The sequence below is a fragment of the Indicator indicator genome, chromosome 17 (assembly GCF_027791375.1).
Source record: "Indicator indicator isolate 239-I01 chromosome 17, UM_Iind_1.1, whole genome shotgun sequence".
Classification (NCBI taxonomy): domain Eukaryota; kingdom Metazoa; phylum Chordata; class Aves; order Piciformes; family Indicatoridae; genus Indicator; species Indicator indicator.
In genome coordinates, this window is record NC_072026.1 from 11,261,271 (window position 1) to 11,279,898 (window position 18,628).

The 18,628-nt window shown below is 43.8% G+C and overlaps 1 protein-coding gene across 2 annotated transcripts in view; it reads left to right on the forward strand.

The window, feature by feature from the left end:
- Positions 1 to 18,628, forward strand: part of GRIA3 (glutamate ionotropic receptor AMPA type subunit 3) — a 149,588-nt gene that overhangs the window by 125,721 nt on the left and 5,239 nt on the right. The window contains exons 13-14 of one of the 2 annotated variants that reach the window (XM_054388429.1): positions 3,708 to 3,955; positions 4,516 to 4,630. In XM_054388429.1, the coding sequence (XP_054244404.1) occupies positions 3,708 to 3,955; positions 4,516 to 4,630 (363 nt within the window). The remainder of the gene's footprint in view (positions 1 to 3,707; positions 3,956 to 4,515; positions 4,631 to 18,628) is intronic. The other variant, XM_054388427.1, reaches the window with a different exon arrangement.

The following is an 18,628-nucleotide window of genomic DNA, read 5'->3' on the forward strand; positions in this document are numbered from 1 at the left end:
TGGGGGTTTCCTGAGGCAACTGGAAAAACAAAAATATTTACTCAAAAAATCACTTTTCATTTAATCTGGTTGTACCTTTAGTGAACCAGTTATTTCATGTCATTTGAGCAGGTGTAAAATATGGCTCCTGGAGCAGAAAACTCCCTCAAGCACAGAAATTATTTGGTTTCACAGCTCCTCTGGTGACACTGTCCCTTTCTTTAAGAAGTCTTGTCTTAAATAATTATTTCAATCTCATTATGAATATCAGAGAATGGCTGCAAAGAGCAGCACTAACCTAGCAGGACACGATGCTGGAGCTCATCACCTCCCTGGTCCCTTCTTCTAGGACATCCATGTAGAGATTTTCAAAACCTATCTGGATGTGCTCCAGTGCAATCTGATCTAAGTGAAACTGCTTTAGCAGGGGGGTGTACTAGATGATTCCCAGAGGTCCCTTTCAATTACTGTCATTCTGTGATTCTGTGATTGTGTGGCCTCAGCCAGGCTCCCCCAGCCAGGCTCTTACCACTCCAAAACCAACACATGCCCAATGCATTTTGTTGTAACCTTTCTCAGTCAGTCCCTGCTGTGTTCATTTCTAGCTTGCATTTTTGTCCACTTCCACAAGATCAGACTGCTATACTCATGTAGTTAATTTGATAATAACAGTATATTATGAAAATTGCTCTTTGCAGAGGAAGAGGTGGGCAGTGATCATATAGAAACATTTTTATTAACCACATCATCCAAAAGAGTTAAATGAAGGGAGCAAACTATAAAGCTTAGGCTATTTGTTAAAGCTGAGATATGGTTTTGAGTTGTGGAATTTTTTTTTTTTGAAGCATGAAGGGTGATATTCACCCATTGCCCTTGGAGCAGGGAACGTGCTTTGTTTGGACCATTTGCAGCCCTGAGCATGCTGTTGGCACTCATCAGATAACTGTTATTACTAACAATGCACAGATGTATTGGCAATTGCTTTTAGGTAGTCAGGCCAGCTGGAAAGAGTATGAAAGAACTTATTAAAGACAGATATTCCAGTGTGAGTTAGAAGATGAAAAGGAAAAGAAATTGTAGTTTATCTGTGTAATTAAAGGTGCACTCTGAGTGGGAAAACAAGCAAAACCATACATAGTACATTCACAGTTTCTGAAGGCTAAGCACTTGGGCTTATTGAGAGATACAAAGAGAAAGAAGCAAGCTGTATTTTTACCTTCCTTTCATCCCTTAGATGCCCATTTGCAAATATAATTGGGCAGATGCATTTGTATTATTTATGTTAAAAGAAGATGAAGGTTGTAAGGACAAGCACCTTGAAACTAGGTCACACCAGAGCTCCCAATGTGTTGGCTAGCCAGGCTGTTTCAGATACTTTTCTGTGTGAGGGAGATGCACTGGCGTGGGTAGATGGGATGCGGACAGTGCATGCCTTGGGCTGTGGCATGCTCTGCCTCTCATGCAGGTGCATACAACTGTCACAGGCTCTGCTTCCCATAGGGCACAAGCATAGTGGCAGCCCATCAGCCAGTGACCAGACATCATTTCCCAGAACCTCTGGTAGCCCTGGGGTCTCCATGACACCTCTGGCAGGTGCCTGAGAGCAGTGCCCCAGCTCCCAGCAGGGAGGATGGTGTGAAAATGCCCATGTGTGTCAAGGGGTTGTTGAAACGCAGGACACTAAGGTCATTGTGCTTGGAGAAGACATCTCAGGTCATCAGTGAGAAGCAGCTAACAGTGTGTTTTAGATGCTAGCCCATGGGTGCCTGACCAAGGGTCCCAGTGAGACATCTCTCCTTGATCAGGACCCATGGTCCCATTGTCAGCTGGGGCTCAGAGCTGCCCATGTCCAAATGCAGCTGTCTAAGGCTGGCAGAGGCAGCAAGGCAGTGCTGGAGCAAGGCTGCCTCTTCAAAGCCCCATCAACACTGGGGCTCTGAGCTTGCTTCACTTCCCGATGATCCCCTCACTCTCTTTCTCTAGCCAGAGCACATGCTCTCTGCCAGAAACTGATCTGCCACAATTACCCTCATGGCTTCAGAGTCCCCTGGCCTCCTCTCAGGTTATTCAGAGTTTGCTGTTGCAGGAGGAAGCCAAGCAAAATCCCCCAGTTCCTTCTTTCACCTGTGTAAGGACCATTTCAAGCCTTATTTTCTCCCACCACTTGTCTCCTGTTGCTGGATGAGCAGCCCATCTTTAGCCAAGAAATGCTCTCAGCTGGAATCCCTCTGGCTTGTTTTTCACAACCTCACCACCCAGCCAGCTCCTAATGAAGCTGCGCTTGCATTGTTGTCTGTCTGATTTCCCATTGTCAGTTGGGCTGATTTTAATTGGTTTGCATTTTCAGTTGTTTTTCAGCTCATCAGGAAAGGTAATTAAAATAAACTCGTGCCCTCCATGCTCAACTCCATCCGTTGCAGTGACACTAGCTGAGCATGTTAATCTGGAGAACAGTGGAGGCAGGGCTACTCCTGTGCAATGTTTGGAATCTGGTTGTTAGGCATTCCATTATTCAAAACACATTAAATTGTCCTGAATGAGGAAGAAGCTGATGGACGTTAGCAATCTTCTGCCACAAGTCTGTTGAATTTGAACTAGATTTAGCTCCTGCCCACCTCATTCCCATTCTGCAAGGAAAGCTTATAGACAGGAAACTGCCAAAGAGTAGGAGGTGTAATTCAAGATACCCACAGCTTGGAGCAAGAGCTTTATATAAATCCTTCAGATTTCTAGACTTTAGAGAAATACAGTTGGCATTACTGCTTCTATTGACCAAGCAGGAAAGTCTAACCAGTATTCCAGGATTTGAATGCTTACGAGTCTGGAGGCAGTTTGAATGTTACTGGTGGGGAAGAAGAAGAAGTTAACATATTTCTCAACATTTCCAGTTTTGCAAAACCTGCGTCCTGAGCTAGAGGCTGTAAGGATTGACTCAGTCTCAAAATGAGTAAAACGGGTGGGAAAAAAATAAATCACTGAATGACAGATTGGTAGGGGTTGGAAGGGGCCTCTGGAGAGCTGACCTGCAAGCAGTTAAACAGGTTTTTTCAGGTTATGTTCGTGTTTGCTGTCTTTTAGGAAAATGTGACACTGAATTTTGTAAGTTTCACTAGTGATTCATAAAGGATTTTGTACTTACTATTTATATCTCTCATATGAGTGTCACTATTAGAAGCCACTAGGACTGTTCTGGCCCCCTGTATCATAGATCTGCCATTGCCACCATGAAAAGCAAACTCCTGCCTTGCGGGAAACTCATGATAAGCACATGTTGGTGGTGTTTCCTAGCTGCCAGACAGCACAAAAACCAGTGCTGAGGATTTGTGTGAAGAGGAGAGGCTTCTTTTGCATCCATTGGCCATGGTGGATGAGCTGGGATTTAAGGTCCTCCCTCAGGCTCAGTAGCAGAGCAGCATACAGGTGGATAAACCCACCACAGAGCAGGAACTGAGGTGCTGGGACAGGCATGCACGATTGCTCACTCTGACTGATGGGCTGCCAATTACATGGCAATTGATAAAATAAATGTCTGAGATGTATTTCCCTCTCCCCAACCATTTCCTGGTTTGGTCATTGTTCAAGGGGCAATATGTCTCTCTCCAAGCTACCTTGATGTTTTTATTTGTTAGTCTTAGTTATGGGTGTTAACTATACCTTTAAGGCCAAGGAACTCAGTCTTGTGCTGCTGCCAACATGACTCTTCCTTTCCCTCCTTTCCTCTCTCCCAGAGGTCAAAGATAGCTGTCTATGAGAAAATGTGGTCATACATGAAGTCGGCCGAGCCCTCGGTGTTCACCAAAACAACAGCAGACGGGGTGGCGAGGGTGAGGAAGTCCAAGGGGAAGTTTGCCTTCCTGCTGGAGTCCACCATGAACGAGTACATCGAGCAGCGCAAGCCCTGCGACACCATGAAAGTTGGCGGCAACCTGGATTCCAAGGGCTATGGTGTAGCAACCCCCAAAGGCTCAGCATTAAGGTGGGTGGAATAATATAACAATATCCATGTTGTTATAGTATTCCACCTACCCTGATGTATTGTGTTGTCATTTTCTTTCTTGTGGATTTTGAGGTAACTTTAAAGTTTAAAATCTTCAATATTCCATGGAGTTAAATAAGACGGTAAATTATGGTTTCATTTATTTAATGCATCCATTTCTTTAGTGTTCTCTTAGTGTTGTCCTTTCTGATTGTTTGTTGCTGTTTTAATTTTACAGTTCAATGGCTTTTTCAATTTAAATGGTAAAAGCCGACTTAACCTGCCATATGTGACGAATGTTAACTGCATGATGTGGTGTTCTTGTTACTTTTTTTCTCAAAGACGATTTCCCCATCCCGCACACTTCAGTTCTGAGCAAATGTTATCCTCCATGCCACCTTCCAATATTTAACCCTGTATTTGCTGTACAGACATTTTGATAGCTCCACGTTCTGTGAAATTTTAGCCAATTTGTCCTCTTGTGCTCCTTTTTTTATACGTTACGATTTCCTAAGCATTTGTGCATTTTTTTCTTACAAGTTATGTTTTATCGTTTCAAGAAATGCTGTTAACCTGGCAGTATTAAAACTGAATGAGCAAGGCCTCTTGGACAAATTGAAAAACAAATGGTGGTACGACAAAGGAGAGTGCGGCAGCGGGGGAGGTGACTCCAAGGTCAGCCTCAATGTCACCACAATCGGGTACCTTAGCAAAGAGTAATCGGCAAGGCTGTTATTTCACTTCTCAAGGAAAAAAAAAAAAGACCACAGATTGAAACTATTTGAATAATTATGATGGGGGGGGAAAAAAAAAGCTATTTGCTTGCCCAGTAGCTCTTTCAAAGAAATGGTCTTATTTAGTATCATCAACAGGCTTGGTCAAGCTTGGAAACCTTATTAAACTAACAGATAGAAAGTCCAGAATTGGTGAGACCTACACAGAGCAACTCTGTATTTGTAACTGTACAAGAAACCAGTGATCACATCTGGCAACTGTACTAACCCCTGAGTACAAGGCTTTGGTGCTTTTCCATGTTTTAGCTGTGATGTAGGGTGTTTTTTGAGAGGCTTATTTTAGCAGTATCAGCTGTGCTAGCACAGAACTGAAGGTGAACAGACTCCCTTCTCCTTTGTTCTTTTGGGGAGTAGTCAAGGAAAGCAGTACTAGGACATATTGCTTTACTAACTGGTGCCACTAGAGCACCTTGAAGGAACTCTAATCTCCGGAGAAGAGCTGCTTGGGTGGATCTGTAGCTCAGAGCAGGAAAGAGTGGCTGCTCATCTAACTGCATAATGGGGTCAAGAGATGAGTGTAGCAATTATAGCAGAGACATAATGTTAAGCAGAGATGGTAGTCACCCATTAATGGTAAAACAATAATAGTATATAAGGAGCAATAATAGTATATAAGGAGCTAGAGCCTGCAATAGGTAAAGCTGGGAAAAGAGATATGTTGCTTGCAGTGAAGAAGTGAATTGATTCACTAAACTGGAAAAAAAAATCTTAACGAAAAACGGTTTGGTAGTTTTACCTAGAATATTCACGTCACCTTTTGCATACCATGGATCAGTGTCTGCACACACCTGTGCAGGAGCCCTGCCACTGCATTTGTTGTGCTTTGGATACAGATGTGGATTTCAATCCTAGCCCCAGTGACAATGGTGACAGAGTTGTCACTGTCTTCTGCTTCCCCTAATCTTTCAGGCAGCCTTTACAGTAGCAAGGATTTCAAAGTTGCTTTTATAAGCTTGTGTGTTGCAAAAGTTAACCAGTAGGGTTTCATGTTGCTAGTTGAACCCTCGAAAACTGACAGTTTCTGCAGCCCTTAACCTGGTGAGGAGAAGCTGCAGCTAGAGTAGGCTGCGTACTATTGGTCACCTTGAGTACAGGAATTACCAATAAAATTAATTTAAAAGACATTGTTAGACTGAGAATTACTGAGATTAATTTTCATAGTGACGCTTTCCTACAGCGAGTAAAACCAGTTCCTTAAGGAACAATAACTCCTAATTTCTCCTTATAAAAATGCTTCAGCTTTGGTCCAAAATCAATAACAACAGTATTTTCAGTAAACTGCAATTTCAGACAATTACTGCAAGTTACTGCTGCATTCTGTTAATAAGAGTTACTTACAGTTGGCTGCGTAGGAAGTTACTCAGCTACTCATCTCTGCTGTTAGCAAAAGCCACTGTGTAGTAAAAAAGGAAGGAAAAGTTCTGGGAGTCAGGTTTGTTCAATAGCTAGAGGTCTGCAATGCTCAGCAGCAACCTGGAGCATGAGATTTTTTATGCTTTTTAGCTCAGCTGCTCATCCTTCACATAATATTTTAATATAATGTTATACTTGCCAGTATATTAAATGTTTAATATTCTCCTGGGATCCAGCACTGCATTGTCTAATGCTGCCTCCATGAAAAAAAGCCTTTTGTACAAACTAGCTTTGATGAACTTCGTTGCTTCGAGTTCATTGAATTAAATCCAGCCAAGTAATGCTTACAGCCTTAAGGAAACTAGAAAGGACTTTTTAAATGGTCATAATTAGGGCAGAGCTTTCCTTCTATTTTTCCTTGTGCCGAAAGTCCTTTTACAAATAGCAGTACTATCTGCTAGCAAGCCCTTGGCCCTTGTCAGTTGATGTTAAGGCACTGGAGTCAGGTGCCGTGATACCATGGGTAGGTATCCAGTGAAGAAGGAAGAGGAGCAAACACCATGATGCGTGTTTTGCTGTTTTAATCCATGAATCACAAAACACTGTCTTTCCACAGTTTGTCATAGCACACTGTGATGAAGGGCTTCTTGTTTGTTTGAGCCACAAGCATCAGCTCTCAGGGCAGAAGTCCCCAAGGAGGAGAATGTGGGTCAGAGAAGGCTTCCTGCAGGAGACTAAACTAGGGGAGGCAGGGAAGAGGTTAGGTGTTTCTAGATTTGTCATAAATCAAAGGGGGTTTTTGTTACCAAATGGCTTTTCTTTTGAGGTAGCATTTTGTAGACACTGCATGCTGCAGGCTGTGACCCACAAGCAGTACAGCAGAGAGGCAGATGCCTCCTCAGCCTTACTCACTAACACTGAATTCATGCTGTGCCCCAGCCCCATGGAAGCCCCGCTGCCCTCTCAGGGAAGGCGAGAACTTCAGGTATTGCCCTTGAGGTGCTGTGACCCCAACAGTCTCACTGACCTGTCTCTCCTCCTCTCCATCCTCCCACCAGAACCTGAATGACTCTGGTCATCTCATTCCATCTCTCCAGTTAATTGTTCATATGAACATGGCTTAATTTCTAGAGCGTTCCAGAGGAGTTGCTTCAAAAATGCTCCTTTTTTCCCTTAAAGGAAGTGGTACTGGGGGAAACCAGGGAGGAATGGGTAGTGAATGTGCCTCAGGTGGAGACACAGACCTTGCACCCCAGAACACAGGGTGGCATGGAGATCATTACTCACTTGGGGCAGCTCTCTCTATCGGCTAAGCTGACAGACCACCTCTCTTAGCTTCACCAGTAGAGACCCAGGCTTGGGAAACTGCTGCCCCAAGTTTGTAATCAGCCTTTTCCTACTTACTGCTAACAAGTTCTGTGTAGCTGTGAGTTGCTGCAAACTGAGGATGCCAGTTTCTTAGTTGAATTTGTCTGTGTAGTCTGATGTTCTAGCTTGTGCTGAAGGCCAGAGGTAAGTATGGAGCCTGTTGGCTTGTGCCAGTGCTCACTGTTGTACCGAAAAAAACCCGGTTAATGCAGTCCCATGTTCACACTCCCTGCCATTAGCATGTGGTTCACCTGTGTCTGAAGATGAGTGATTCTGAGCTGTGAGTTCACCTCTTGTTGTGGTATCTTCATCACCACTGGAAAATTAAACAGTGACTTCAGCTTTCTCAAGGATGTTGAGTCTTACAGTGGGGAAAAGGAAAAGGTACTTAACTGCCTTTCTGCAAGTTTTTAATCTGTTTGGTTACACAGACTGTAAGGTTAGTCTTGGGGTCCACTGTTAATTTAAGACTAAAGAGACTGTGCTGGTTTAATGAGATGGTTTTAAAGGCCTCAGCCGACATACGTCTCATTTTTAGTGCTACCAGTACGTGCTGGCACTGGTGTGGACTAGAGGGTGCCTGTCTGCCCTGCAGTATCTTGGCTATTGGTGGTGCCCTGGTGAAGGGAGTTACCCCATTTCAGTAGTGGTCCTTATTTAAGAAGTCTGAGGGGGAGCATGCGCCATCCATACATAATTTGTCTGTGATGCATGTTGATACGTGTGGGCTCATTTGTCTGGTGCAGACATTCTGGTACGTACATCAAAATTTGTTCACTTAGCTCTCCTGAATGAGCATGAATTTAGTTTCATCAGTTGACTTCATGGCAAAATTATACTGTCTCCAAATTCTCTTCTACATGTGAGCTGAGTTCTCAATCATGAGAGAATGCTAAATAGCAGTTATTAAAAAAAGCATATCCCAGGAAATATGTTGCACTGTATTATGAGTTTGGAAACTAATTATTTTGTTTATTATACAATCTATCATCTCAGAGCTGAGTGATGGCTGAATATGAATTTAACAAGAAACAGGCAAAGGGGGATGCAGACGGGGTAGCAGACTGAGTGACTTAAGTGATACTAATTATTCAGTTGCATAGGAACCATTTTCTGAGATAAATTTCTGTAGTTCTGCTGTTGATATATTTCTCCTATTTTTATACTTTCCTGGTAGCATTTAATGACAACCAACACAGAAGGAGAATGTTTGAATGTGGCATCTCACCAACTCCATATGCCAAGATTATTTGTTAATTATTTGACTTAATGTCTTTAATATATGCCTTTTTTTTTTTTTTTTTTGTAGGCTGATACTCTTTTGCAGTACACCTGTGAAATGACATGCAATGCAATACTGCTTCATCTTCCAGTTGTTTCTTTTTAATTGTAGGATTGCTTCTCTGGCATGCTGTTTGAGTTCTACCTTCAGAGCCATGCTCCGTAAAGCATCGCATTCCAAAGCCCTCCTGAGCTGTGAATGTGACCATTAGCAGATGGGATTTGTTCCCCCTTTTCTCTGTGCTATTTTGCTTTGATACATTTTCAGCACAGCCGTTAGCATTTGCAGCATAATTTTTTTAAGTGGCATATTTTTAGATGAAATCTGTTATGCATTATTTTAGATGGTACCTGACATCTAAAGAGCACCATTGCCAAGCGTGTTGTGCCTTAAAGAGAACATTTGGGGAAATGGCTATCCTCAAAAGATGCAGCACAATTTATTTGAGCAATTTGTTTGAAATTATATGTTCATCAACATAAATTTACTTGCCACCCATTCTATAGGCCTAGGTTATGGGATGGAAAGAGATAAAATGGCCAGTGAGAGACAGTGATAGCAGCACAGAACTAATTCATGCTCAGACCTAGGAAAGTAATGCTAAATTATTGTATTGTGCAAATTAGTGACAAAGCAAAATAATATTTTTAAAGCAAAACAGCAGAATATTTAATTGACAGCTACTACTTTATAGTGTATTAGAAAATAATATTGTGCATATTTTGTGCCAATAATGAAGTCTTAATGCTCTAGGAGTTCATCTGAGCATCTCACTTAGAGCATTGCCAAGAAGGGCAGAGAGCCTGCTCTGGCATGTGGATGTGTCTGTGCTGTTGTGCATGTCATTTGAGGATATTTTCTGGGAAGGCAACTAGGAGACTCAACAAGAATTTCAGATGAGCAGGTTGCCCAGGCTGGGAAAGAACTGGTAGAGTCAGGGCTGGTGTCTTAGAACTGGGAACCAATTTGGTTTGCTTGTTTACCCTTTAGCATCACAGGAACTGGCTTTGCTACCTTGACAAAGATGGGCCTGGGTGTGGAAGGAAACATGCTAGTGCCATGTCAGTCACGGCAGAGCTGGGCCCCAAGCAGTGACAATATGTCCCAGCTTCATGGCCACAAGAAATCTGGGAGGAAGACTTGTGAGTCATGCATCAGTTTCAGTAATACCTGTGGTGCTTAACAGTTAATTTCCATAAACTTTTGGCATGAATCATTTGTCCTGCATTGTAAGCCTCAGTACAGGAAGAGTGGAGGCAGAGCTCCTTGGGACTGGAAAAGGAAAAAAGGAAAGCCAGCAGCTTGAAGTGGGGCTCCCAGCAGCAGGAGCATGGCCCTTCCTTTGAATATCTCCCTGAGGGTCTGATCTTGGCTGTTTCCTCTTTAATAGTAACTGCTGTCACTTACATACAAAGAGAGAAGTAAATGCCTTTCTTCTTCTTCAAAGTGATTCTAACATTTTAGCACAGAGCTCACGTGGATGCAGGCACTTGTGCTGCTCTGGTGGATTTCTCTGTGCTCCCCAGCACTGTATTTATGCTTTGGACACCTCTAGCTTTATACCAGTGACTTCTTTGAATGTCTTATGTAGCCTTTGGATTAAGCAGCACCTACCTGCAGCCTGCTGAGGAGCCCAAGAGCAGGAGTCACAGAGGAAGTCGTCCCAGGAGGAAAATAAATTATAGAAGACAAGGGGGAAAATGGATATTTCTAGAGGCAAGAGAAAGAGAAGGGGAGGGGATAGCCTGCATGCAAGGTAAGTTGAGTCTCTTGCTCATATCCACCCAGGTTAGAAAGAATTGAGGCAACAACAGGAGAGATCCACATTGCTGTTTCAGTTGTTGTAAGCTTGAGCATGACATTATGCACCTGCCCACTCTTACTCTTCCTCTCTGTTTGAGTAGCTCTTTCTCCCATCCCCTCACCACATCTGTAGCTCAAGTCCCAGGCACTGCTGTAAATGAACTGCAGTGACTTGTTTTGGCTTGCACTTCCTAATTCAATAGGCACCTTTTATCACATTAGCACTCAGCACTTCTATTAAATTATGATCCTGTTAGTACAGAGTTTAATTTGTTTGAGCTGCATTTATGAAACATATAAATATACTTTCCTACAGACAGTTGCTGCTGCCAAACAGGCTGCAAACTATCCACAGAGTGGAAGAAATTGCAGTTCTCTGCTGGTAAAATGCCTGACTCCATGTAGGTGTATTTGGATGTGCATAGGTGTTGCAATGGCATTATGCACCTGTGTATGTCTCCTGGTTGCAGCAAATACATCATCAGCTGAAACACATGAATTTAAGATGCAGTCCTAGTCACTACAAGGAAGAACCCTACAGATTCCTCAAGTATACAGTGGTTGCTCCAACCTGCCTCCAAAAAAACAAATGGCAAGAAACCATTCACCGAACAAAAGGAGACTATTTATGGAACAGTATTGAAAACTAGAACTGGCTCAGCTTTTAAATACTCATCAGCAACTGAAAAAAAAACATCTCTAAATAGATGATTTGCACAGCACTCAAATGACCATTGCAAATCTGTGTTCAGCAGCTTTGCAAAGCCTCTCCTTTGCAAGCATTTGCCATCAGAGCAGAAGTGACAGCCAGTGCGCCTGTGCAGGGGTCACTAATGCCTGTGGAACAGAGCAGTGCCCACAGGCTGGCATGCCCTGGCACTATGGCTGGAGAAGCCACCTCCTGTCCCCATCTCCCGTAGTTACTGGCAGCATAAAAACTACATTGTGTGGCTTTTCCGAGATAAGATTTTCATCATCCTGTGACACCCTTCAGTACCAAAAGCCACAAAAAAGCAAAATGTGCAGTGACCTCCTCAAGGACAGTCACAGCCAGCTATTGGTGATGGCCCAGACAAGCCCACAGTCAGTGCTGGTAGCTGGGGAGCTGCAGTCCCAGGGTGATGCTTACCAGCACGTGGGGCCTTTAGCAAAGGCAGCTGCTTCTGGCTCTGCTATTGAGAAAAAACAACATCCTTCTGCTGGGGAATTTATTGCAGTGCCCAGTGCCTCCGAGCACTATCCCAGCCATTGACATGCAGTGTATTTCTTAGTTGGCTGGGGGATATATGGGGCTTGAGGCACCGAGTTTTAATCTTCTTGTTTTGAAAGCTCTTTGTCTTTTCAAACTAGATGGCTTTTACTTTTATCCCTTCCTCTGCCCACCCATAAAGCATTTCAATCCCTCAAATGTTAAATCTTGTAGAGGTGCAACTGCTGGTAACACAGGGCAGGGGAAAAGTGGTGCAGGTCTGAAATGGTATCAAAAAGCAGCCACATGTTCATTTTTAAATTAGAAATGCCTGGTGCTTTTCCCACAAATATTAAATGTTCAGTGTGAATTACAGAAGATGGCTTTTTGAGACAAACAGCAATAAATAGGAATAGTGAGTGACCATACATTTTATGCATGTATTTTCAGTCCTGCTTGAAGTACCAAGTGGCTGTGGTCTTTAAACAAACATAGTGGGTTTTAATAATGAGCCCATTTCCATATGAATTCTTCCCCATCCCTCATACATCAGTGTGCAGCAAAACGTGAAGTTTTGGCACAGAGTCATTGCTAAGATTGGTAAATTATGACAGGCAGATAGATCTGATCTCAGAAAGAGCAGAGGACTTGGACAGTGTGTTCACCCGCAGGTTTTGTAGCTAGTCAGAAGTTATTTCAATAACAAGATCTGACAAAAAGTCCATTCAATAGTTGCAGATCAGGCTGGGATTTATAGAGCTTGGGGAAATAAAGTGCTTTATTTCATTTAGATGGGTCTTTAACCTCAAGCAATGCCCTCTAGAGAATAATGCTGGATTTGGTATCTCTTCCTGGGTTGTTTCTACCTTTATAGTTTAATGATACTAAGATGGTTGTTAGTGAGATTTTTATGGTATCCTGTCATATTAAGCAGAGTGCCCAGGCTTGATTTCCACATTGTCAGTGCCCTGTGCTGCTCCGCGGGCCATCTCAGGGACATGGCCATGGGCCACTTGCCTTCTGACCTGCTCAGGTATAGCATCTGCTCCCCATCCTCCCATCAGAGCTGAGTGGGGAGTGCTGGCGATTCACCACGGTGCCTGATCTGGGGGTTGCTCTGCAATGCTGCATGCACGGGGTTGAAATCTCAGCACGAAGCAGTGGTACAGTCGTTCAGGGTCGTTGTCCCTATCCCTTTCAGATATTTACTTCCTAGATCACGGTAAAGGTGAGAGACGCTTCACACGTGTCTGCAGCAAGCCTCTGCTTTCCCCAAAATTAGTGGAGATTTGCCAGTGATACCAACAGGAACAATTAATTGTGTATTTTCAGTAGTTTCACCCCAGAGGATTTTAGGAAGCATTTTGAATTAAGTGCTTGTTTGTTAGTCCACTTGCCTTTCCTCTGACACAATGAGGTGGTTTGAGAATCCCAAGTGTTTCACATCTAAACTCTGACATCACAGCATTGTTCGTTCAGTTGTGCTGATGTCGCAATTCCAGGGGTACTCCAACCAGCAAGGACAGCTTTGATCATAAGAAACAAGAGAAAAACAATTCCTGTGCAAAAGTGAGAGTGCTCAGATTCCTAAATAAAGGGCTTAGGTAAAAATAACAGGGATTAAAACCAGAACAAGTCAAAAAACACTTTATAAGGCACTAACCAAGACCTGGTGACACCATGGACTTTCACCTCCTTCACATCACAGGGATTTGGATGGGAAAGTGAAGAGCCTTTTGCAGAGGTTGCAGCTCTTGGTCTGATGGCTTGGCAAGAGCTGTACACTGGGTCTGAGGGTGAAGGACGTCACACTTCATTTATCTTGTGATCTTCAGAGGGATGGATTTACCAGAACCCTCCTGTGGCTTTTAGTTGCTCTAATCCCACAAATCAGCAACAAACCCAGCCCAGCCAGATATTAGACCAGACTGTTGTGTGCCTGGGTGGTGTGACACAGCCAGAGCCCAGGGGTGTCTTTGGTGCTGTGATTTTGCTTCCCATGATGTACCCAAGCGACCAGTGCCAGGTATGTTAAAACACAAACAGCTTTGCTGTAAATACCACATCCTGCTTCTGCATTTCCAGCACACTTCTCCAACCAGAACTATTTGGCATCTGATGTTAAACTGCTGGGTTAAAAATGAAAAAGGCACATTAGTGACCATGCAGGATTTCATTTTGTGGCAGATGCAATATTAAGCACATCAGGAACTCGTCTCTGACCTTCTAACCAGAACTATTAACAATGGACAGGGCTCCTGCTGCCCATGTTTACTATACATTTGGAGCCCGCATCCATCTGCCTTGTGAGGAGAATCCTTGTTGCCAGTGGCCTTGAATTTCTTATCTTCATCACTCAGTGAGCTGTCCCTGGGTGAGATGGCATGTATCCCTCCCTGGTGCCGCTGGGGATGCAGACATCCTGCCTACATAGCACTGCAGAATTCACCAAGGCCTCCAGCCTGGGGACTGCTCATAAAAGCAATGGAGCTGCAGTAGCTGGAGATCAGCGGTTGGCATCCTCCTGAGCAGGCCAGACAACTGGGCATCCCTCCCTGGGCTGGAATGCTGATCAGCTTTTCTGCAATTGTTCTTTGCTATCCTGAGCCTCAGCCCTGGTCACAAGCAAAGAAAGGATGTTTTCAAGATCTCAGAGGAGCTCGCACATCTGGTGTTTCACAAAAAGGACAATTATCCATTGGAGTGATATGGAGGTGAAGTTCCCAACATTGGACACTTCTCAGATTCAGCTGAAAATAGTGCTGGGCTATCTTGTCTGCTCCATTCTTTTGCCAGGTGACTCTTGAGGTCCCTTCCAACCTGGTATTCTATGATTCTCTATTATTCTGGTCTTCCTGGTCTTCCTTCAGGTTCATGGGTGATTTCTTCACTCTCTACCTCCAAAAAGGCTGCATTTGGGCTCCCAAGATGCTGCAATCAACAGTATTTAATGTACACTAAATAGTCTATGGATCATCAGAAACTAATTGGTGATGGGTGGAGGAGTACCTTCAGTTTTTTCAACCCAGGTGGAGAAAACTTCCAGGTCAGTCCTTGGGCAGCCCCACTGCCTGGGAGATTCAGTGCAACCCATGCACCTTGTCCCACACAACACCAAGGAAGCCCTCTAATTTGTGCTGTGAAGAGCCTTTACTTGTTACACCTTTTCTTTGCAGCTGTTTTCTGAAATATTGCTTCTAAAAAGTCTAAATTAATTCTGAGAAAAGGTTCAACTGGTTTGAGGGAACAGTGTGCTGTCTGCCACGTTCACTTGGTCTCCTTGGCAATGACCGGGTTTGGGTATAACATTTATATTACATCCATTAGAGCACAGAGTGCAATGTGAATTAGCCAAAGCTGTTCCAGTCACCACTTAAATCTTTATTGATTGCAAGTAACAAATATAACTATGGTGTTACCAAGACTTATGCTACTCAAGTATTGGTTACATGAAGCAGATGGAAGTGTACAGGTTATTGGGTGAGATTTTTGAGTCCCTAAGTGACGTTTTTACTCCTAAGTCTCACCTATAAAGGTCACTGGCTCTTCTCTAAATTATATCCTGTGACTTGTGAGGACCAACCCCAACTCTGACTACAAAGCCTACTAGCATCAGTGCATCCTGTCACTCATTCCTGGAAACTGGCCCTTTCCTGGCAAGATCAGAATGTTCTTTTCATAAATTGACAGCAGTTTTCCAAGGAGCTGCTCAGAATCTTCTCTGCAGTCTGAGTTTGTTCAGGGAAGAGTCTTGTTTGAGCACCAGCTCATAAACATGATGGCCAATAACTGGAATCAGGGTGCCAAAAGAACATTCTGGGCAGCTTTTGCAGTTGTATGCAGGACTTCAGCCTGCTGAGTCTCTTTCTTAAGCCAGAAGAAACTAGAGGGATGTCAGTAGGTGAAATACCTGGTTTGAGGTTATCTTAATTTATACAGGTGCAGGTGAAAACATGAAAATGAATATAAAAGTCCTTAATCAATGGACACAGAAATTACTGCAACTAACCTGAAATGGGTGCTGTGGTGAGAGGAGGCAGGACAAGAATTTCGTCAGACAGGGTGATGGTGTCTCATGGAGAGAGCAGATGGGCTCCACATCATTACATTCCCTGTTTTCCACATGGTGTGGATGGAAAATAGATAATAATGAAATAGAAATGTAGTAGATGCTCTACAAAGAGCATATAACAGCTGGCTCTTCAGAGGGGCGATCTCACACATCAGCGTGGGGAACATACTCACTCTGTAAGCGATGCTGTATTTTATGCATGATCACCTTCATGACAAAGAAGTGCTGTAGCAATTCCTGAGCTTGGAAGGAGTGGTGGACAGGATTTTTAAACTGAACTCAAAGCTTTGGGGATCTAGTTCAGGGGTGAGATTTTAATGAGTGAATGCCCATCATTTTACAAAAATCAATTCATCTGCCAGCCTCATCCTCTCGCCTGGGGTACCAGCACCAAGGGTTTCAGCAGGACTTCTAGGACTGCTGTCCTGAGCCAAGAAGGAATGAAATATAGAAGGGAAGAGGCCACAGGGACAAAAGGAACATGAGATTCCCTTTGAGATGGTTCCATGATGTATTTGGAAAAAGACTGGTACAGCTTATTTTCTAGCAGAAACTGGCTGAAAAGGGAAAGGTAATGCTGCCAGCACACAAGCAATGTCTTCTGACAGGGAAGCAAAGAAACCAAACTGCTGAAACACCAGTAAAACCCACCTCTGTCTCAGGTGTAAAATCATGTTTGCAACAGACTCTGATAAAGTGAAGCCTGTGAGAATAGATGGGCACTGATCTTCTTAATATCATGCTTCTCTTAAATAAATCAGCCATAGCAAATGGCTTGATTTTCCACTGGGGGCAATACTATGCAGTATGAGGCTCCTGGTACCATTTCTCTAGACTCAAATGTTCCAGCTTTGGTAGATATCAGCAAAAAAAAAAAAAACAGTTTGGTAAAGTTGCCCAACAGATCCAACCTCATGTGGTTAGGCCTGGATCAGCCAAACGTACTACATCTGGGTGAAAAGAGCACAGGCAAATTAACCCAAAAAATCTTCTGTCGTGGTGAGGAAGAAAAATGCTGCAAGTTTCTGCCCAGGAACACTGTCCTGTGACATCACAGACGCTGACATCTCCGTTCTAACTGCTTCAGCTTCTTTTCTGGGGAGTACAGAGCACAAAAGAGCACAAGCTCTCAAACCTCTCAACATTTTACTTTGATAAAAGCAATCTACTAGAGAGCTGGGCTGGAAACCACACAGGGAGAGATGAAAAAGAATCCCATCATAAATTAAAGGCAGAAGGAAAACAACTGCAGCCACCTGGGAAAGGGCTGAGGACCTCATAGGATATCCTGTACAAACCTACAGCAACCTAATTAAAAAAGCAGCTGGAAAGCACATTATCCTAGGAAAGGGATGAGGAAGAGGAAATATTTTGAGAGACTCTGAAACTGAGCAAATGATCTTCTGAGCTGCTCTTGAGATGACACAACTGGCTGAGGAGGCAGGTGGGTAACTGACACAGCCTTTCCCTAGGACCTGGGCAAGTCATTTGGTCTCTTCATTCCTCTGCCTCTAAGGCAATATAAAACATCTCCCCTCAAACAAGCAGTGCCAGGGGAAGCTATGAAAAATCCTTTTCCTTCAGCCAGCAGAGCCCCACGCTTTCCTCTGTAACAGCAAGCAAATCACTTTGCAGCTTGGTAGCTTTTGACTTGTCAGTGTGGGCAGGGTGCTGGTGCTGCCCAAGGGCCATATTTGGGATGAGCTGAGCTAAAAGCCAAGGCATGGCATGGCATGGAGAGTTCACATCCAATGGGCACTGCTGAGCATTCTGAGAAAAATACCATGCTCTAGACATGATCCTTCTGCATCTCCATCAGGATCCTGGCCAAAGCCATACCTGGCTCTAACTATTAAACTGCATAAGGCTACCTGGAGATGAGCAACTGGAAATGTACCAGCAACCAGGCTCACTTCTCAATATATTCATGGGAATTTGGGTGCTGAGGAGTCCATCCCACACCAGCTCACACTGCATCCCCACAGATGAAGCTGTGGCCTGGAGGCTGCAGAAGCAATGATCTTCCTCCCATAGTAAAGTCGCTCAAGCTATGCTGCATGAGGGAGCCCACTCAGGCAAATCTCCAGGACACCTGCTTGCTGGAAGGACAATCCAGCTTCTGCTTCAGGTAAAGAAGACATGTCAAGACTCTTGTGGACAAGAGGAAATGGCCTCAAATTGTGCAAGAGAAGGTTTAGGTTGGATATTAGGAAAAACTTCCTCACCAAAAGAATTGTGAGGCACTGAACCAGGCTGCCCGGGGAAATGGTGGAGTTCCCATCCCTGGAGGTATGTAGAAGCCATGTATATGTGGTGCTGAGGGACATGGTTTAGTGGTGACCTGGCAGTGCTGGGTTAATGGTTGGACTTGATGATCTTAAAGGTCTCTTCCAACCAAAACGGTTTTATGATTCTGTGGTTCTGTGTCAGGCTTTCCTCCTCCAGTCTCTCCTTACACACCCTGCCCATCTTGTACCAGTCTCCAGCAGACAGCCCCATGCCAGACAGGATGACTGACAGCCCCCCACCACCCTAGCATAGGAGCAACCCCAGCATGGTGACAGCTCTGGGACAGACAGACAGAGCAAATCACCACTTTCTCACCCAGGCTGCGGTACTGCAATACCTCACCTGACAAATAAGGCCATGACAAACTATAGTGAAAACCCCAGTTTAGGCAAATTCCCATCTGTTTAGTTAAGATAATTTTAGTTTACTACATTTTTTTTTTCCTTTTGGCAGTTGCATGTGCACAATTAGCTGCAATCTTGGCTTTGGAAAAAAAAATAAAGCACCCTAATTAGCATGTTAA